Source organism: Sciurus carolinensis, chromosome 1 (assembly GCF_902686445.1).
Source record: "Sciurus carolinensis chromosome 1, mSciCar1.2, whole genome shotgun sequence".
In the NCBI taxonomy this organism is placed as follows: Eukaryota; Metazoa; Chordata; class Mammalia; order Rodentia; family Sciuridae; genus Sciurus; species Sciurus carolinensis.
The window spans coordinates 135,588,337-135,610,876 of record NC_062213.1 but is presented as its reverse complement, the minus strand read 5'-3'; the positions used below and the strand labels follow the sequence as shown (position 1 = coordinate 135,610,876).

The 22,540-nt window shown below is 37.4% G+C and overlaps 1 protein-coding gene across 2 annotated transcripts in view; it reads left to right on the top strand.

Moving 5' to 3' along the window:
- The window catches only part of Hs2st1 (heparan sulfate 2-O-sulfotransferase 1), a 188,913-nt gene extending 175,409 nt beyond the window's left edge, over positions 1-13,504 (top strand). The window contains exons 5-7 of one of the 2 annotated variants that reach the window (XM_047550755.1): positions 5,241-5,338; positions 7,557-7,714; positions 8,709-13,504. In XM_047550755.1, the coding sequence (XP_047406711.1) occupies positions 5,241-5,338; positions 7,557-7,714; positions 8,709-8,935 (483 nt within the window). In that variant the 3' untranslated portion in view covers positions 8,936-13,504. Of the gene's footprint in view, positions 1-5,240; positions 5,339-7,556; positions 7,715-8,705 lie in introns of both variants that reach the window. The other variant, XM_047550746.1, reaches the window with a different exon arrangement.
- Positions 13,505-22,540: the final 9,036 nt, after the last annotated feature.

The following is a 22,540-nucleotide window of genomic DNA, read 5'->3' as shown; positions in this document are numbered from 1 at the left end:
AAAATATGAAGCAGATCATTTGCAGAAAGGAATTAGAATGTAAATATAGTGTTCATCATTGTCAAACATCAAACTTTAATTTTTCAACTTTAATTTTAGGAGTTAGATACCTAAATGAGTAATCTAAATGGTCTAAAGAACAATTTAATGTTTTATGGCTTTAAAAAAATCATTTGTACCTGGTTCATAAAAAACCACCTCCTCACCCTCACCCCCAGTTTTAGCATTTATTGTCAACTGCTGAGCAGGCACTGTGTGGGGGTGCTTGCAGTCATATTACACCTCACAACAATCCTGCGAGGTCAGGGTTATTCCTACTGTACACTCTAGACCCCAAGACCTCCAGCATGTAGACCTCCAGCATGTTGCCACAGCTCACACAATTAGGAAGGTGGTAGGATTTGGGACTGAATTCAATTCTTATTTTCTTTTTTTTGCGGTGCTGGGGATTGAATCCAGGGCCTTCTGCATGCAAGGCAAGCACTCTACCAACTGACTATCTCCCCAGCCCATGAATTCAATTCTTTTTTGACTCCAGGTCCAGTCTAGCTTTCAGTTCCTTCATTTCATAAAATACAAAAGGCTTAGTCCCAATCCAGGTGACTCCATTAAATAAGATTATGGATTTTGTTCCCAACTCTTACCCCTATAATCTTTGGTTTTTTTTTTTTTAATTTATTTTTATTGTAAACAAATGGGATACATGGTTGTTTCTGTTTGTACATGGAGTAACAGCATACCATTTGTGTAATCATACATTTACATAGGGTAATGATGTTTGATTCATTCTCTTATTTTTTCCTTCCCCCCACCCTTCCCACCCCTCTTTTCTCTCTATACAGTCCCTCCTTCCTCCATTCTTGCCCCCCTCCCACCCCCCATTATATGCCATCATCCGCTTATCAGTGAGATCATTCGTCTTTTGGATTTTTGAGATTGGCTTATCTCACTTAGTGTGATATTCTCCAATTTCATCCATTTGCCTGCAAATGCCATAATTTTATTATTCTTTATAGCTGAGTAATATTCCATTGTATATATATACCAAAGTTTCTTTATCCATTCATCAATTGAAGGACATCTAGGTTGGTTCCACAGTCTGACTATTGTGAATTGAGCAGCTATGAACATTGATGTGGCTGTATCTCTGTAGTATGCTGATTTTAAGTCCTTTGGGTATAGGCCAAGGAGTGGGATAGCTGGGTCAAATGGTGGTTCCATTCCAAGTTTTCTAAGGAATCTCCCCACTGCTTTCCAGAGTGGCTGCACTAATTTGCAGCCCCACCAGCAATGTATGAGTGTACCTTTCTCCCCACATCCTCTCCAACACCTGTTGTTGCTTATATTCTTGATAATCACCATTCTAATTGGGGTGTATAATCTTTTTTGAAGTTTGGAAAATATAATTAAAAAATGAACACTGGTGTGTTTTCGGGAGTTCATATGAATCTGCATAAGAGCAGCTGATCATATCTTAAAAACTTTTCAGTTACTTTTTATGCCGATCTGGGTTTTTTGAAAGAGTCTGGAGTGTTTCTGTTCATTGCATTTGTCTGATCGTTTTCCTTTTTATTTAAGGACTTGAAGTTTAACAAGAGAAAATTACTCATTTATAGAAAATCCTATTTCTGAAATATGACTATAATATTAAAGAGATGGTTAATGGGAATTAGCAAGTAACCAAGAAAACTTTGGTGATCACGCACTGTGTGACAGTCTTTTGTGGCATGAGTAGAGAAGCCCAAGAGCTAATGTGATTGTTGGAATCAGTGAGGCAGTTCATCTCGATTGAGATTTCAGAGGATTGACTCATAAAACTGCATATAGTAAAGATGTGCCTTAATTTGATCTCTTTCACTAGGAAATTTTAGGCTTACTTTATTCATCAAATATTTAAATAGAAAAGGAATAAGTTCTGATATAGGCTAAGATCTGGAACATCTGCATGTATGAACAATTTTTGATTATTCATAATTTTTTAAAAATTTTGTTACTGTTTTTCTTCACATCTTCCTTTCTACCGACCATCTTTGGGTTCTTTTATTTGACAGGAAAGAAACATCTTCCTCAAAAGATCGTGATCAATAAAGAAGACAAAGCCCAAACTATTATTTCACTTTTATATTATGTAATTAAATATTTGGTAGATGAGTTAAGCAGATGCTGTCAACCTGCTAAAACAAAGAAGCCCAGATGGTTAAAATAAGATTCTGTCTTTCACACATAGAAGCCTAGAGTGAGAGGTGCAGGTTCTTGGGCAGCTTTGCTCTACACTGTCCTTCAAAGACCTAGGTTCCTACCATGTTGTTGTTCTGCCATTATTTAGGGTGGTTGTTACATGCTTTTTTGAATTTGGGTCACTACTGCATCTGCTTTCTAGCCCATGGAAAGAAAGGAAGTGTTAATAAGCAAGTAACCCAGAAGTTGTGTACATCACTTCTGCCTTTCTTGCTAGTGGCATGGAACTCTTAGTCTATTAAAGTAGGTTAGCAGATTTTAAACTACTGACCAAAAAGAGATTTCAAGATTTTCTAAATATTTTGTTTGTTTAACGTACTAACAAACTTGAAGTACAGAAACCAGGAGTTGGCTAATTTAAAATAGCCATCCTGCATGCCTATTCAGTTTTAATTTTAATAGTGTACTTTTAAATTCACAAAGTGTCTACATAGTGATTCTATGGAAACTTCATATTGCAGCCTCTTTGGATACACCATTTTCTTGTATTTAAGGAAAATCTTTTTAATGCCTTTGAATCACACACACAAAATAGTGGTAAATGTGAGTTCATCCATAATCACTTTAGTAACTTACTCCTTTTCTCTCTTGTACTCTAGTTAGATACACCATAAGGAAGCAGAGTACCTCTGTTAAGTTTCAGAGACAACATATTATAAGCAAAGCCTATTAGAAATTGGATAGAAATGGAATTAAAAACTTTTTCCAACCTGTCATCACTCAGTTCATTGAGCCAAAGATTTCATGGAAATTGAGACATGGTAGTGATTGTTAGATACATACTTTTTTATGAACTAAGTTGACATAAATGATAAAAAGCACTTTTTAAAAAATGGCTTAAGGTAGTAAATCCAAATCAGACCACCTTCACTGAAATGAGTTTATTGGATCTTAAATGTAAACGTTTTCACTTTAAAAAGAATTACAGAGAATTTAGGAGAACTCTAAAGGACTGTCAGAATGCTTCATGAAAAAATGTTATTTTGTCTTTAGCTCCACTTTAATACTCAGCATAAGCCCCCCAAAGTGCCATCTTTCCAGTAGTAGCTTACAAATACTAATTATGCAGTTTTTATAGCATTATGTTATATGCTATGAAGGACATGCATAGTGATGTTCCTTTCAAGTTTTCATGATCTTTGGGGAGACAGAATATAACACACATTAAAACAAAAAAACATCTTGCACATAAAGCAAGATGTACATATATAGACGTACATATATACACATATAGATACCTAGATCCTAAGCAGGCTGTTACAAGGTAATATTAGCTAATTTATACAATGTGAAAGAAAATAAGATTGGCTTTATGTTAAAGTTGTTCTGGAAACATAGTCTTCATGTGGACTCTGTTGGTAGAGGGAAGCTATGAGGTCTCCAAGTAGAAGATGTTAGAAATGACTATTAACCTAATCTAGTTATTGTACAGAGCAGATTAGAAAGAAGGATGGGAAAGGAGCCTAGTTAGAGACTGTTGCAGGCTGGGATTGTGACTCAGTGATGGAGCACTTGCCTAGCACGTGTGAGGCACTGGGTTTGATTCTCAGCACCTCACATAAATAAAAAAATAAATAAATAAAGGTCCATTGACCACTTAAAAAAAAAAAAAAAAGAACTGTTGCAAGAATCAGTATACACAATATTGTAAGATCCTGATGGAAGTAAGGATGGAAAAGGTGAAGATGATGTGAGGCGATGGAGAAGGATAAGAAGTGTTCTGAAATCTCGAGTCTGAGTTGTAAAGGACAATATAACCCTATTCCAGAAATAGTAAATATGAAGTAATACTAGAAAAAAATTAAATGCACAGTAAGTATTAGAGGATAGATAAGAGGTGATTTGGAGGTATTCGTTCGGAAGTCTTCTGTCTAGAAATTATCTATCAAGCCAAGAAAGTATTGATAACTATGCTGAGGGAGGGAGTGGGCAGAGAGAAGATAGCTGAGATGAATTGGTGAATACCTAGTGGAAGGACCAAAATACACCTTCAAAGAAGATGATAGTACATTTAGAAAGACACCAAGAACCACCAAAAGAAGCCAAAAAAAGGTGTTCAAAGAAATAGAAAAGACTATATTAGTGCCAGGAGAGATCAAGAACTATTTCAGAAAAGAGTAGGTGGGACCAAGGTCAAGGAGGAAAGAACCAACAAAACATTGTGTTTGACCTAGGAAGGAGATGTGGGGAGAGAGACAGGACACAGGCATAATGACCTCTCATTTATTAAATGCCTGCTATGAACCAGTCATTGTGGTAGATTCATTCCTCAAGGTAAGATTATGCGCTCAGTTTTTAGGTGAGAAAACTAACACAAAACTTAAGTTTTCTGGGTTCAGCTTTCTAAACCAAGTTGTGGATCGTTTCACTATGTCATGGCAAAGGTCACCTGTAAGAGAATTGTGGGTTGTGATTTGCCAGGTTTAAGAAATTTGGGGCCTTATTCTCATAGATTTTTTGATTAAATGAACCCTCATTAAATTGTATGGGTTAGAAAAGTGCAACCTGAAGACCTTGAAGAGTTACTTAAAGTAGGGTCAAACCTGATTCTAGAACCTTGAAAGCTTCTCTCAAAACAGATATTCTTACTACTCTTTCAAACTTCTTTCCAGAAATAACAGATGGTATTTGTAAATCCTTCACTGTAACAACCAAATTTCCCAAGTTTGTTCTCTGGTACCTCAAATACATAATTTCCTTTAACAAAGAAAGTAACATAAATCAGTGCTTACTTTTTAAAAATAAAGTATTATCTGGGAGAGTTTCCTTTCATGCAGCAAAGAATTCTTAGCATTGGCATAAAACAAAGTTGTAGAAAAAAAATCGATGTTTAACTTTCCTCAGTATCTTGAGTATGTTCTTATAACCTGCCCATTCCTTTCATTTTATTGTCTCATCTCACCTATTCCCATTCATTTATTTAATAACTTAGCACATTAAGAAATTTGATAGGTGAAACTTGAATTTATGTCTTACCAGTGTTCACTTTGTCTTTGTTTCAGACCTTTGATGAATGTGTAGCTGAGGGCGGCTCAGACTGTGCTCCAGAGAAGCTCTGGCTTCAAATTCCATTCTTCTGTGGACATAGCTCCGAATGCTGGTAGGGAAATAGTTAGCTTAAATTATCTTCCTTATTATCTCTATTAATCTGCATTTCACAAGTAAATGTGTTAGTCAAGGACTAGCTTTAGGGGAAGTCAGTAAAAGACTGACTAAAAATAATATGTAATTAAATAATAACTGACTTTGTTGTTTATTTTTAAATGCATTTAAAAGATTGCTCACATAAATATCCTTGTACTCTTTTTCTCAGAAGCTAGATTTTATTTATTTGTTTTTGATGTTTTGCTCTATTCCAGCAAAATTCTTAGAGATCACAGGTCACTTCATAAACCTTATTTTGTCCTAAGCTTACAGTTTTAGTTATTTGAGTTAGATCAACGGGGCAAATTATTTACCTAGTTTTATTGTTAAACTGATTTTCACTTTAAGAGGAGCCGAGGTTATGGTTGTGGTATAGCTGTGGTGTAGCGTACTAATAAACAAAATATAGACAATATATTTTATCTCGAATAAAGAATTTGTTTCTTCAGAGTATGCTGAGTGTTCAGTTTTTAAGAATAATTGTACATTATTTGTTTGTTCTACTCAGTCATTTTAATTGCAAAAGTAGGGGGAAAAAATAGGAACATATTCAAAGTTAGTATAGTTCCTAAAACCATACTGAAAAATGCAAGAAATTTCTTCACTATTTGAGGTGTATTATTTGATTTCTGTGAAGTCGAAGGTCCTACTCAGTAGATTATTTCAAAACATCATAATAACACAATACTTGGAAGCATAGGAAGAATGTCATCTCAATTTTTAACCATTTCCTTAAAATTCAGATTGTCAAATTAAAACCTACAGACCACATTTAGCACATCACCTAGTTTTTTTTAATAAATAAAACTTTATTGGAACAGTCATATACTGTTTATTTATTGTCTATGACTACTTTCAAGTTGCAATAGCAGAGTTGAGTAATTGTGACCTAAACCATGTAGCCTGCAAAGCCTAAAATATTTGCTCTCTGAACCTAGAAAAAGTTTGCCAAGCTCTGCCTTCAAACTGTAAGCAGTTATTGCTCTACTGGGCATTACTAAGATTGTAATTGAATTTCCATATTCAGAATTGGGGGAACCTTGGAAATAACTGATTCAATTCCTTTCTGCCCCTCTCCTGCTTTTTAATAAAATAAAAGCAAGAAAAGAAAATCACAAAGGTGGAAGCCACCAGTTCAAGATCGATCACACTGTTGCTTAAAAGCAAAGCTGGAACTAGGATTAAAGAATGTTTGTGCTAAAACAAACCACAAACTGCCATCTTTTTAGGGCAAAATCTGTTAACAGCTCTGACTGACAATATAAATAAAAATAAAAGAGTTTTAGCCTTTTCTTAACTATTTTCTGTTTCTCAAATATTTCAGGAAACACAGCTGGGTGCAGGGGAACACACCTGTAATCCCAGCAACTCAGGAGACTGAGGCAGGAGGATTGCAAGTTTGAGACCAGCCTCAGCAACTTAACTTAGCCAGATGCTGTCTCAAAATAAAAATTTAAAAAGGACTGGGGATGTAGTACCTCTGGTTTAATCTCTGGAAATTTTTTTTCCCCAAAGAAACACTATGCTCAGCACAAACCAAAAATACTAAACTCAAATTAAGATGAGTGCTAAATCAGGCATGGTGGCACACACTCATTATCCCAGCTCCTCAGGAAACTGAGGCAGGAGGATCACAAGTTGGTCTGCCTGGGTCACATAGGGAGGCCCTGTCTCAAAATAAAAATTTCAAAAAGTCTGGGGTGTGGCTCTGTGGCAGAGCCCTTGCCCAGCATGCATGAGGCCCTGGGTTCAATGTTCAGTACCTAAAAAAAAAAAAAAGATAAGCACTAAACACAAATTGCTTAGACTGTCCTAAAAAACTCTTGAACAAAGTTTACAGTGGTTTAAAAAAATTATATTGACACACTAAATCAGATGGAAGAAATATATATATTATATATGTGCATTTTGAAAATTGACCTCAAAGTAGACTTTGTTCATATTAGGAATTCTCTAGTGAAGTCTGAATTAGCACTGCATTTTGAGCAGAAACTGGATGGAGGCAAAGGAAATGAAAAACAGGTGTTCCTCCCAAAGGATGTTAATAAAAGGGCATTAAAGCTTTGTATATACATGTGTTTATCTGTTTTTTCCATAATATACAGTATCAGAGGCATCAGATACTTAAGCAGATTTCACAGCCAGTTTTTTAACTCCCTTTTCTTTGGTTTCAGGAATGTGGGAAGCAGGTGGGCTATGGATCAAGCCAAATATAACCTAATTAATGAATACTTCCTGGTGGGAGTTACTGAAGAACTTGAAGATTTTATCATGTTATTGGAGGCAGCTTTGCCCCGGTTTTTCAGGGGTGCTACAGAGCTCTATCGTACAGGTATATAAATGATGGGTTTCTTTGTAAAGCTGTCCCTAACTTTTTTGTTTGTTTGTCTGCAACCTGAAAAATATGTTATTTGAAGTTACTTCAGTAAAACACAACAAATAGCTCCAGAAAGGCGGTATATTGTTTTTTTTTTTCTGTTCACTATTTTCAATACAAAACAGTGCCTGGCACACAGTGTTCATTAAATAATTTTTTAAATGAATGAACATGTATCAGGTAAAATTAGAAGGCATTGAAGGAATAGTGAAATATTTCAAACTTCAGAACTAGCTTAGAAATGTGTCACATGCAGTAAGGCCAGATAACAACCATTGGGACCTACTTACTACCATTTTAAAGAAGGTTAAGATGGTGGGACTGAGACATGCTAATACAAATGTAATATGCTGCTTCTGTTATAGTTTGCCAAAAGTCTGCTTCAGCAGCCTTGATACTATGGCATATCTGAAAGTAAGTATGCAGATCCAATCTAATTCTGATTTTTTTTTAAATTTCTTTTGGCTGTTTGATAAGATGTAGTCATTGGAACTCCTATCCTAGAGTGTGCATATGCCCTAGCTTCTACGGTCTTATTAACAAATATAGGTTATGAGAAAGCAGAATTAAGTTTGGCAATAGATATTTTATCATTTTTTAAAATAAACTAGTCTTAGAGGCACTTGAAATACAGTGAAAGCACTTGAAAATACAGTGTATGAGTTGACAGCCTACAGATTACTGAATGGTAATCCTTACACTTACTGTTTGACATTTCATTAAATCTTCAATGTGTTAAGGATTTACATTCTAAAAGAATAAATCACAGTTCTAGTATGATCAGGGCTTCATTTTTTACTGGATTATATTAATGTAAATTTGGTTGCCTGTCCTTCAGTGTGTCATACTAATTTAAACCATCTCTTCAGATAAAGAAGCATTGATCTTTTGTGTGTTCTCTTAATTGTTTACCTTTCCTTTTTTTTTTTTTTTTTTCCTTTATAAGTAGGAAAGAAATCTCATCTTAGGAAAACCACAGAGAAGAAACTTCCCACCAAACAAACCATTGCAAAACTGCAGCAGTCTGACATTTGGAAAATGGAGAATGAGTTCTATGAATTTGCGCTAGAGCAGTTCCAATTCATCAGAGCCCATGCTGTTCGAGAAAAAGATGGAGACCTCTACATCCTTGCACAGAACTTTTTCTATGAAAAGATTTACCCTAAATCGAACTGAGTACAGGTGTGACTGTTAAATTCTTGAATTAGAACTTTGATCCTGCCTTCACCTTAGATCCCAGCTTCATAACCTAGAGCGCTGATCATATGTATAAGACAATTCGTATTGAGCTGAGTTAGGAAAAAGACAGTAACGTCAAGGAAGTAGATACTGGCTGCTATGTCAGAGTTCTGAGAAGTTTTAAGTTTCAGGCATTTTTTTTTTTTCTGTTTAAATTTGGTGAGAGTTATAACCTCCTACCTGGGGGGAAAAACTTGCATCACCTAAAATAAACACATGGCAGGTCTAATCAAAAGACTAAATACAATTTCAGAAAAGGTTCTGATTCTTTTGTTTTGATAAAGCATTTTTTTCACCTAACCATGACTGAAGATAAATCTATTTGCCACTTCACCTCTACTGAATAGTGTTAATAACTGTTTGGCAGTGTGTGCTTTGTTTTTGTGAACCATGTCTCATGAAATTTATTGGAATGTTTGATCATGTTTGCTAAGAAATATTACTGCTGAAGTTGGAATTGCTCATATTTATGTAGGTGGCTTTAATTTTTTTTTTTTTTTTTTGGTGATCATTAGTGTTAAATCCCAAGTTAAACCATGAATGATGCTATAAAAAGTTAGAGTCAAAGCAGTATTTCTCATTCCTGTCTCCCCAGTATCTATTATTGGGAAGATGCTTCTAAGAATGTTGGCATTGTCTGAAGTTTTAGTTAAGACTTCAGCACATTAATATTTTAAAAAGCAGGTTTAGTATTTGTTTCTCCATGGGTTGTTTGTACAGCTGTAAACTGAAATATCAGTGACTCCATATTATGACTCCATTAGTGAGCTGTGGTATGGGTAGGATTTTCCTACTACTTCTGTACTTTTTCCTGTAGACTATTTTTACTAAGGTGCTTTATAATGTGTTTTAAAGCATTGCATTTACAAAAAAAAAGGAAAATGCTGTAAATATTGCATATTTTATGTATTTGGACCAAAAGGTTACAAGTAATTAGACAAAGTGATTTTGCACCAATTTTATTATGTCAAGTAAAAATCATCAGGTCTACTGTTCTTGTATTCTCATTTAACTTTACTGTTAAGACATCACTGAAATGAATTTCAATAACCTTTCAATTTTGATAGAGTACATTATTCATAATAGGAGGCAGAATAGTGGAAAGAGTACTAGGCGAGGAGTCAAAATTTTTTGATTTCTGGTCCTTGCTCTGCAATTTCCAGCTGTGTGATCTTGAGAAGTCACTCAGCCTCTCTTTGCCTCAATTTCCTCACCTTGAAATGAGGGTAATAATACCTGCTGTACCTACCTCACAGGGCTGTTGTGAGGACTAAATGAGATGGCATGCTGAAAGCACTTTGAAAACTGTAAAGCGATATATAAATGTAAGGTATTATTATAGAAACATCTTTAACATATAGTTTCATACCATTCATTTTTTAACAAAGAAAAGTCCACTTTTAAGCTTTGTGAAAAAAAAGAAGTTTATCTTGGTATAAATTTGTGTTTGATAAATATCTTCCCAGTGTTTTATCTTCCATGTTTCAACAACTATTGAAATATGAAACATCTGTGAATTCTTGAAGATTCATGAGCAGCTGCTTGAGTTCAGGAGATTCCCTTTTGGAATAGACTTGGTTCATTCACTAGAGATAGGGAAACCTTGCTCTTCAGAGTTCAAAGATTTTTTTTTTTTTGCTTGTATTTTATATTACCATTCAAAAATGGTAGCTATTTTATACTTATGGTTTTTAAAATATATTTTGCAGAGTTTAATTTCCCTGTGCATTTTTTACCTTCCTCCTCTTGGAGTAACAGAGATGAAGAAATTAGAAACATATTCTAAAAGAATAATCTTTAATATGTTTAGTTTAAGAGAATATTGCTGATCAAGTCTTCTCCCAACTCGGCATTTTAGGCAGATTCCCTTAATGGTGGTAGGGGAGGAAGGAGCACTACTTAGCAGCAAACAGTTATAAACAACTCAAGAAACACTAACGGAGTGACAGAATCATTTTTAGTACCCTTTCCCCCAACTAAAGAGAAATATTGAGAGAACATAGCCAGGCATATGTTTGGGGGATTTTTTGTTCTTGTTTTAAATTTAACTTTACAGATACTTGCTGAAAACACAGATTGTTCCCTTGCCCAAAAGTAAAATACCACTTCTGGTGGGGTGTTTGACGTTCTCCCACTCATGAACAAACCCCAAGTTGTTCTTGGAGTACATGCTAAAGTCTTCTTGAGGTGCTTTAACTCTTTTAGATAACTAGAGTAGCACTTAGTAGTACACAGATCAGGAGGTCAGAAAACTACTTACTGTGAAGGACCAGAGAGTAAATAATTTAGGTCTCTGTCACAGCCATTAGATTCTGTCATTGCTGAACAAAAGAAAAAGAAAAAGCAGCTGTAGTACAGAAACAAACAAGCATGGTTATGTTCTGAGAAAACTTTATTTACAAAAACAGATGACATACTAGATATGGACCATGGACTATTAGCCCCTGCACTAGAAAAATCATATTTATGGAGAAACCATTTTTGTATCTGTACCCTAGAGGCCTAAAAGTTTATATACTTCCAAAAGCTCCTGGTTTATATCCAAAGAATAACTTTCGATTCATGCAGTCTCTCCCACAGATTCATAAACTTTTATGTATATTGCTTCCTAGTGGGCATGTTTTCTTTCCCAGGTTAACAGTTCAGAATAGGGACATATATTTTAGCATCTTTTAGAGAGGGTTAGGAGTGTCCTTTCTGTAGATTGAGAAAGGGATGGATTGAATTCCATCTGGTCCAGTACAGTCCTAGGAGTCTGAGTCCTTATAATACATAACTTTATAATCAAACAAATAGAATCACTGAGACAATATGTATTTTTTTAAAGTGGCAACCGTGGTTTTCTTTTTTCAGCCTTCGTGCTTTTTGACCATAGGGAGATATTTTTTTTATAATGCAAAAGTAAATTAACCACTTTGAACTTTAAAGAAAATGTTATATGTGTATGTGTATATATATCTATATCTATGTTTATTTCCTTAAAAGTACCTTTTTGTTCAACTTGTATCAACTCTTGTTTTCTAATTGCTGTGAAATGACAACTTGATAAATTATTGTGATTGTTTTAAAATGTACTGGGGAGGATATATTTTGATTTTACCCAGCTTTAATCTGTAAAGTATCACTTAAATATATCTGATAGCAACACTTAAAATATTGCATGGGAATTACTTTTTTATCATCCATATGCATTTGTGCAACTTCTAATATATTGGGTGCATCTGAATTCTTGATGATTGGATTTAAACTATTGAAAATCAGAGAACTTAAACTTGCTGACTTTTAAATTTTTAATTTTATTCCCTATTCTTAAAATTCAGTTAATGCCTATAATTTGAAATCATTGTTCTTGCTCTTTATATGTCCTATTGGAAATTCCTAAAATTGTTAGTGCTGTGAGTAATTTCCCAAACAGTATTTTGATATTGCAGATGATTTGCTCATTGTATTTACATAGTTAGAAAGAAAATAGTTTGTAGACATTCTCTTTTTTTAATAAAATGAAATAAAATCCTAAAAGCACTAGAGAATTTAACTAAAGACTGGTTCCCAAATGCATAGCTGGTATTTTAATTTATATTTAAATTCTACAGAGAACATCTGTGTAAATCATCTAGCTGGATTTTCCCATTGGTCATTGTCAAACACACCTATGGTCTCAGAATCCTTTATTATGAGGAGCACCTGGAACTGTAACCTTTTATGAAGTTTGTCTTTAAGAGGCCCAAGTGCTTCTGCTTTATGATTTGAATGTTTGCCTCTTTTTAAATTTAGTGCTATTTACTCTGAGAGGAAGTGGGGCAGTTGCCATTAAGTTTTTGCATCCATGCACCCAGCGCAAAGTTTTTGTGAACTGCTCTCCAGGCAGTCTCCTGAAGAGAAAGCAACCCTGTTTCAAATGCACTGCCAATTCAGCTCCTCTGGAGTAGAGCTTGCTTTGATTCCCTGGAGGGGGAATTTTAGAAATTGAAATGAGTGACCATTTAGTCAGATTTATCCTATAATTTAAATTCATACAGCTTTTCGACCTTTGCAGTACTATTTATAAAATGGCCTCTGATGATAATGACCTCTTTAAAACATATTCTTGATAAACCTGTGACAGACACACTGGTGCTGTCCATCTGGTTTTTTATTTAGACCGCTTTTGTAGCTTTCTTTTGAGAGTCAGGTATGTGAGCATCTCTAAAACTGTTTTGAATGTAATTTAGAGAAACACATATTGTCTGTTTTGACTTTTCTTTTATAAATAGCTAAGCAGTGCCTTCCCCCCACCACATGCAGTCTTCTTGGAAGATGCTCATTACTTCTTTTCCTGCCCTCCCCACCTGCCAGTTGATTCATTTATGCAGCCGTTTCCAACTTGAAACCATTTTGTCACATCTGTTGGAGAGATAATCACTCCTTTTCCTTAACACTCTGCCAGCTTTCTGTTGTTGAAGTGTTTCAGTTGACTACCTGATGCAAAAGCTATAAAATAAACACTCAATGGGAAGGGGAACATGACTTGGTGTCCTGTCTTAATATTTTCTTTTGTGGCTTTGATGTTAACCGACATTTCTAAGCTGACTCAGTGTTCACTCCCAGATATTGTTGCCATCAGAAAGGCATGCATCATGGTTGATTTGTAATGATTTCATGGCTCCTTTGTGGCTATTTTATCCAGACTGACATGCCTCTGCTGCTTTTGCTTGTGTTTTAATCACTAGAACTGAAATTTCAGATAGATAGTTTACAAGACATACTTAGGGTATATATTTAACTAGATGAAAAAAGAAAAATGGAAAAGGGGTATTAAGATAAAAATGAAATTTGAAAGAAAAAAGTTATATTTATTGTAGAGTTTGAGCATATGCATAATGTTTGAGAAACATTTCTGATTATTATTTTTTCACTCCAAAAGTTGAAAAATCTCAATTCCTAGTCACTGGCTTATTATTCTAAGAAATATTTGCTTGATTTTTTAAATATTATATCATTAGGGTGAATAAAATAACCATTCAGTGGTAAATTTTGTAAACAATTTGGTCTGTACCACAGAGGCAGGGCAGAAAGCATGGATTGGACAAATGCATTTAGCAGTGTGACATTAGTAAGTGGAGATAACAGGATTGTTGTAAAGGTTGGGCATAATTGATGCAAAGTGCTGACTGGGGTAGACTTACTAACATTTCTATGCTGTGCTACAATATGTTAGGAAGCCAACCTCCCTTCTCACCCTGAAGAATCTTAGTTGTGTCACTTTATAAAGGAGGGTTTCATAAATATTTTTTGATACAACTGAATACATTTTTTAACTCTTAAAACCTATCATCTTAATGCCTTCTCAGTTATATACCTGCAGCATAGATATTCTTGATTCTGACACTGGCTGTCTTTCCACGTCCCAGTCTCATGAGAAAGTAGGGGTGGGTTGGGGTGGGAAATGCTGATTGTTCTAAAGGAGACCACAACTTGCTTTATTCCAGAAGTGGCTTTGTCCCATAATTTATTGTATTTGAACATATGAACCACCAAGTAGTACACATACAATACTCAATACCTTAAGTAAAATAATTTGAACCCTTTTAACAGAAAGGACACTTTATCTCTGCAAAGAAAGAGAACATTGCCTTATAATTGTAAATAACTGATCACATTAGAACTCCCAAGTTCTGAGAATACTGGAAAACAAACTTAGTATGCAGTGATTTTTGCCTAACTTGCATATTTTAATGGTATTCTTATGGTTGGTTGCCAGCTACTTTCTAAAACAGGAGTTGAACTTTCCAAATATTTTTCTGGTAGTAATGAGTACAGAAAGGCAAATCCCAAATCACTGTCCACCTGTTTTCTTTCTCTGAAGGAAGCCCCTTGGCCCTTCCTGTACTTTGTCTTCATTACAATCTTCCACCTTTGTTGCCACAGAGCACAGGTGTGGCACCTTGGCACAAAACAGCATCAGTAACTCACTTCAAAATGCAAGTCCCCACTCACCCCTTCCTTACGTTTCAGGGATAACCAGCTAAGCAAACAAGGAAAGATTTTATAAACCCACTGTTCTCTTTGTGGTTTACTGTATTTCTTCTAGTAGCATGAGACTGACTATTCAGATAAGAAAGTTTTAAAATATTTCAAGGGCCTATTTAGTGTACAGCATCCTTCTAGCACTGGAGACTTGTGAGGGGAAACAACAGGGAAATGTGAAGACCTTTTTCTTTTCTTTTTTATGTTTTTTGCTTTCACTTATTTCATTCTCCAAAAAAAGAAAAGTTCCTTGATAGATTATTTTTTTGTTTGAAACAATGGGGATTCATGAAAAGATTATCCCTAAGAGCTAACTAGTTATTTTTTTCTTTCTACCCTTTGGCCATGTACTTATTCAAAGTCAGATGACCAATTTAGGTCTAAACCAGGGCCGCCAGCATGCTAAGCAAGCACCCTCTACCACTGAGCCGTACCCCATTCCTTGATAAATCTTGATATCCTTACTTTTTACCTTGAAAACTGAAGCCTCAGGTTTCATTTGATTTCTAATATTCCCATAGCATTTGGTACTTGCCTCTTCCCTTTCTCTATAGCCCTTTACCATGTGCATTATTGCTTCTGGATATTCTCATAGCTTGGCAACTGAAGTGACATTTTAAAGGTGCAGTTGGAAGGTGTTAAGATCTACAATGAAAGAAAAAGGCGGTTTGCAGAAGTTTCAGGTGAGCGCTGGAGCTCCGGCACTTGGTATCTGATCTTGAAGAAATTAACTCCCCAAGGCTGTTTTCTGGTCTGTAAAGTAGAAACATCAATGTCAAGAGAATTAAGTGTACTGTTGTACATGTGTCGACTTGGTTCTTAGTTCCTTTTACATAGTAAGCTCTAAAGAAATGTTAGCATTATCTTAATGTGAAAAATGAGGAATCATCTATTTGAACATACCGTTGAGGTATATATCCACTCATTAACATTTGCCTCGGGTGAGGAATATGAAGGGTGAACAAGAGGCATGGCCTCTATTTGTCAGGAAGAGATGGGTAAAGAAGAAGCCACCATGCAAAATTCCCTGTTGGTCTGGGGAACTCAGTGATAGAATATGTACTTCTCATGCCTGGGACCCTGGGTTCCATCCCCAGCACACCACACACACAAATTCCTTTCTTATTCATAAGTTTTCTCCCTTTTCTGTTGTTCAAGTTTTCTAAAACCCTAGACCTTTTAGTTTAATGCATTTAATTTTTAGTTTTAACCTGGAAATAGCAGGAACATTAGCCTATCCCAGGTGATCAAGTTGTAGACTTCCCATACCCAATAATTTGCTCTGAAGTGTAGACCTCCATATTCACCTATGTGATAGGCTTAATTTCATAACATATCTGTCCTCTCACTTCAGACGCCCAATTGGGTTCATGGGTTAAACAGCAAGACTTTACTGCAATGGGTACGGCTAACATACAGATGGAATTTTTAGTTTTATTTCAATTCCAAAGTAATTTAAGCAATAAGAAATATAAATAAAGCAATATACACAGTCCCGATCTTACAAATGGCTTATGTTCTCAGAATTCATTATAAACTGGTTGTTTGGAATCTATGTAGAACCAGTATTATACCTGTGGGCCAAATACACAACAGTCCATTTAGACATTCATAGATTTACCCCTTCACTAGAGCAGAGCTTCCTAAAGGCTCTCTCTTTCCTGGGGCTGCTTGTGGGTTTGTTGCCATTTTCCCAAAGGAGGTTTTTTCAGTCTTGAATCCCAAGCTGAGTAGTATGGATTTTAATGTGTGAGTGACAGAGATTGTATGGCAAAGGGTGAGGTCATTTTTGAAGTTCTGAAGGATATTTGCAACAGTACCAAGAATGGGCCCTCCGGCTAAATGGAAGGAATACAAAACCTCTGAGGAGGCAAATGCATTTGTCCAGAGGAGTAATAAGACTGGGGGAAAAGAAGATGAACTTGAGGGCTAGAAACTTCAATGTTTGGTAACAGGTGGGTATGACCAGTAAATAGGCAGTGGAGGTGATAATGTGGGTTGTAACAACATCAGTGCAAATTCTCAACAACCTTGTCTTTGTGTCAATTGCGAAATGATGATTATTTTTAAAATCGAACTTTATCAAAAAGACTAGTGTTTACACAAAGAACCTAATATCACAAAGGCAATTCCACATCTATCTATCAAATGTTTAATTCCTTTGCCTCTTTTGCTCATTCAGGTTTTGTCATCTGGCATAGGGTTTAAGAGAAACTCCCAGAAACGCCCCTGCCACCCCATGGTTTGACGATGGAGGCATCTAATGAAACACCAGCCTCGGCCTCTGCCTATCACTGTGACTTCTCTGAGCTGAAGCTTAAAAACCAGAGTCGTGCCTGGAAATGTTGGACATCATGAGCACTGAAAGTGATTACAGCAACGCAGAGAGAAAGTTGTTGGATCAATTTTCATTTCAGGGTTCTTGTCAAGAGTTTGAGCACTAGATTACCAGTCTTCACCTGTCTTATCAAGTGATGCTGGCAAAGGAGCAGGATGAGCTGTAAGTATGGCAACTGACCTGGTCAGGTTTGGTGGCAAAACACACTTGTCCCCATGAAACAGGCAGCAGAAGTATTTTGAACTGTAAATTAAGCCAACCAGGTGTGGTGGCACATGCCTATTATCCCAGTGACTCAGGAGGCTGGGGCAGGATTGCAAGTTGGAGGCCAACCTTGGCAATTGAGCAAGGCCCTAAGCAACTTACTAAGATCCTGTTTCAAAATAAAAAATTAGGACTCGGGATGTGGCTCAGAAGTAAAGCACCCCAGGGTTAAATCCCACTCCTCCCAAAAAAAGAGGTAAGAAATTTCTCTCCCTGAGTAGCAGATCAAAAAGATTATCCTGGGATTCCAGGTCTCAGTTTAGTTCTTTCTCCATCTCCTTCCTTCCTTATCCCCAATTTAAATTACTCCATCTCTCTTAGTAGAAAATTGACATCACAGAAACTCTTCTTTAAACTCCTAATTTGAGATTTTTTAAAGTGCATGCCTCCTAAAGGACCAAGTTAAAGCTTTAACATGCATCTAAAAAATGTTGAAATCTGGTAGATTAGACTTAACAGTTCCCAAGTGATCTGGCTTCTGAACTTTGGTTTACTTTCACAAATGTGAACCAATTGACCTAAACCTTGGTATTTCATGTAGCTTGCCTAGAATTTATTTAGTGTTTGTGGCTTTTAATTAGTATCCATTTGATTGATTCTTGGTGCCCCCTTGATAATGCAGCCAGGTTGGACATAAAAAATCAATGTACAGAGTTGTTAGTCTTACGTATTTGATACTGTCCCGTGATTTTAAGCATCTCTCAAAAGAGACTAGCTGAAATACATCTTTTTTGGGTAACCAAGCTCACAAGTAGTTCCTTCCATTAAAGTGGGCCGAGCCTTCCTAAAAATGGCTGAACAGGAATAAGCATTTTATTCAAACAAGAGTAACCAGAGACTTATTTTTTATCCCCTTTAAAAGTAATTTAAAATTGTCCAGAGGATTAATAAATTAGGTCTCTTGGCATAGCATGGTAATCTGATCAGACTGTCATGCCCATAAACAGTGAAATGCAGGATGTTGATTCATTCGCGTGCATGTTTAAAGCAGGCTGTGGAGGCCGCCCTCCTCTGTCTCACATTCTTGTTCTGTTTCTTGGTTTCATACAGTGGCTCTTTAAATAGCACCTTTAGACAAGAACAATGTTTTAAAATTTGGCCAGTTTTATTTCGCTTCTCTATTTCTAATACCATACTAATGGCTCCTTACTTGATCATTTAAACACGGATCCAAATCCAGATGGAATTAGATGCCCCTTCCTGCTGTGGTCCCACAGTCAGACAGTCTGTAATGTTTGATACAGATCTTCCGAGTGGACAAGATGAAATTAGATTGGTCTCTCTGGGAGCCAACTATTCATTTTGTAAGAAAGTGATCCTGGAGGCCTGAAGACTGCCAAGAGCAAAGTGGAAACAGAGCCCAGCCTTCTCCTCTTATCAAGATCCGCAGTTGGTTCCACATTAAGCAGTGGAGCACTCTATGGTAAAAGGATTTGAATAATGAATTGAATCAGAAGCCAAGAAGGAGGTCCCTGCCACCCACGATTGGAATATGAATTTCATGTGTTACAACTTTATTACCATTCTTTGTTTTAATATACAACAAAGACTGAACTCTAAATATCCAGCATGGAGTTAGTGGCTATTTTTAGTTACTGGTGGGTGGCTATTGCTTTTTTATCATATTTATTGAGCCCCTTACTATATGCTAGGAACTCCACTACAGACTCTGCACATGAGCTATGACCTTTAATGCTCATGTTTAATCCTTTACAAGTGTTCAGAACTTCCTAACTTTAGGAGGCACTTTCACATTATCTTCTTGGTTAGATTCTCACGTGGAAGGTGGATATTATGGTTCTTATTTTACCATTGAAACTGGCACAGCTACAAAGTGGAAGGTGACTCCTAATCCCAGCCCTGATGCCCTTCTGCTATCTGCCTTTCTCAAAGTGAACAAGGCTTGCCACAGACTCAACACTGCAGCGGTTCTTACACTGTACTCACGTCTCTAGACCAATGCCATTGGCATCACCTGGGAACACGCTGAAATGAGTTTTACCCTCCAGACCTTCGAAATAGGCCCAGTGATCCGTGTTAACAAGCACTCCAGGTGGTTCCGACCCATGTTAAGGTTCCAGGACCACTGGACCAGAACAGTTTACAGATGCAGTGACAAGCCTAGTTTAGCCTCTCGGCTTGAGTAGCTAAGGCCTTTCCTACCAGAGGTGATGAGCTAGAATTTGAACCCAGATCTGTCTGGCTCCAATATCATGTTTTCTACAATGGGCTTCCTCATGAACTATAGTCTATCTTACATACTCCATCCTTGCTAATTCCTTTCTGAAACATCTTTTGGGGAAGAGGAAAGCAAGTCCATAAGAAGAAAAAGGTCCCTGGGCATAATGGTGCATGCTCATAATCCCAGCTACTTAGAAGTCTAGGCAGGAGGATTACAAGTTCTAGGTCAGCCTCAGCAACTTAGTGAGACCCTGTCTTAAAATTTAAAAAAAGAGCTGGGGATGTGAGTTAGTGGTTGAGTGCCTCTGAGTTCAATCCCCAGTACCTGCCCCCCATAAAAAAGGACTGGAATGTGGCTCAGTGGCTAAGCGCCCCTGGGTTCAATCCCCAGTACAAAAAAAAAGAGAGAGAGAGAGAGAGAAGACATGGAGGATGGAATTCAGAATGGCTACTAATACCTAGAAAGGATGGGAAGTCCAAGAACAGATACCCAGAGTAAGCACATGACATCTGGACCTTTCCTGTGCTGGGTTTGGGTCTGATGTTCACCGGTCATGCCTAATAGTTTACTGCAATGTATTTAATAGCCAGAGAACTCCTTGACCTGTCTTGGCAATATGTGTGGGACTGTGGATTGGCATAATGTGGGATACCTGTGGCTCTTTGGAAATCCTTGCTGCTGTCCTCATTGGCAGTATGTCCCAGCTGAGAGTCAAAGTCTGTGGTCACATGTGGAGTCTTCTAGTTGTGGCTTACACAGAAATTCCCATCTGTTGCTCACAAATTTCATCTGCACATTTTTCCTTGAATTAGGGGCCCCAATTTAGGCTTAGTTCATAGCTCTAGGGGCTTCCAGGGAACTCAGCGCTGACCTCTTCTAGCTTGGTAGTGCCAATAAGCTTCCTTCCACAAACTCTAAGGAGAAAGAGATAGCAGAGGGCAGCTGAGCCTTCAGGTGCAGTGCCTCGCCTCAATACTTTCTTCTTGAGCGAGGAAAAGTGTTGCCTCTGTGTAGATCAAGTCCTGTGTGCTGGCATTGTCCCAAGTGCTGTGCTTTTGATATCTCACTTCATTTTCTTAAGCCTCTAAGTTACAACCATTAGGCCCATTTTACAGGTAAGAAAAATGAGGCCCACTGAGATCCAGACGCTTTTTCTTGGTCACACAGCTAGGAAGTGGTGGAGGCAGAATTCAAATCTCAGTCTGACTGCAAAGCCTCCTCTCTTCACCACTGTGCCACACAGGCTCCGTCAGCTGTGACAGGCGAGGGGGAGGGTTTGTTGTGAAAATCTTGCCACATGTCTTTGTCAGCCTCTTTCACACAGTGCCACAGGGCTTGGCAACAGAAGTGAGACACAGGGCTGTGGCACTCACTCATGTGGGTGACAGCTGTGGCTCTAAGTCAGCAGCGACCTCTGACTGGAAGGACTGGGAGTTGGGAAGAACAAATTTAGGCCATTGTGTGTTCTTAAAATGCTTCTCCCTACTCTTTTTATTTCTGGCTTCACACATCATTCTCAGGTCAATAAGTGATAGTGTTGTTTCAAAAGTAACCAGATTCCAAGATTCATTATGAGAAATTCATGACATGTCTTGAATCCACTTCCAATGTGCCCAGGAGTGAGTGCTGACCAAGTCTGAATCCCTGGTTCCCAAGGGTCAGCCAGAGCATCTTAGGAATTCTCCCCAGGTGCTCTAGTTCAAACAGGTTCTCCACATGCAAACTTGCCTTTGCACATCAGCCACCATGACAGGAGGCTGTCCAAGCTATTCTTGGGAGGAGGAAGGTGCTGAGCAGCTGGGTGCCACCAAGATCCAACATGGCGACCCAGCAAAGTATTTTTGCCACCCAACCATCCCCTCTCCTCTCTGTGTACTGCTCCCATGCTCTCTTCCTCCATATGCCCAAGTGCCTTTATGCAAAGACGATTTCAGAGACACCCATGACCAGCCAATCTGACCTCCTCCGGTGGAGGATGTGGCAGAATTTTTTGCAGCCTATCAAGTCTGGAAGGCAAAGGAATAAAATCTCTGCCTTGGGGGAATCCAGGTATTCCAGAGCTGGGAGGAGTGACACAGTAACCAGTGGGTAGGAGGGCTTCCTGCCCAGGAATCTCTCTTCCTAAGTTTCACCTGCTCTGGGCTCTTCACAGACCCATGAATCTGGTTATACCCTCCATGACTGCCTCACTCCCTTGCTCCTACCTAAATTCCTTTTGTGTTTAGGGGAGATTTCCCAGAACCTCCCTGGTTAAAAGATCTGATCTATCTGAGTCACACCAAGCCTCCCATTTAGTCACTTAGGCCTTTGGAGTCCGGGTGGGTCAGGCTTCATGCCAAACTCACTAAGGCTAATAGCAATACTATTATAATGGCCTTTATACTTAAATTCCCTTTCTTCCAGGAGCTCCAAGGTCTTCTTGCATTAAAAAATGCAAAATTATGCCGAAACCCCAAAATTAGAAATGGAAGGAAAATGCACACCTTAAATATCCCAATTCTACTTCTGCATCGGCCTTCCATAGTTGCTTTGAAAAGTGGATCTTTACAAAGATTTATAAACTTGGGTGGGAGAGAGGGACAGATAAAGGAGATCCAAGGCTTTCTTATTCTTTTAGGGCCCCCAACTTTCACCATATTCTCTGATTTTTCAGCTCGAAGACCCAGGATCATCTGAATGAACCTAATAAGCATGTGTCCAAGAAGAAGAGATCAAGTTCAATATGATGATATTTGCAACTCATGCCCCCAGA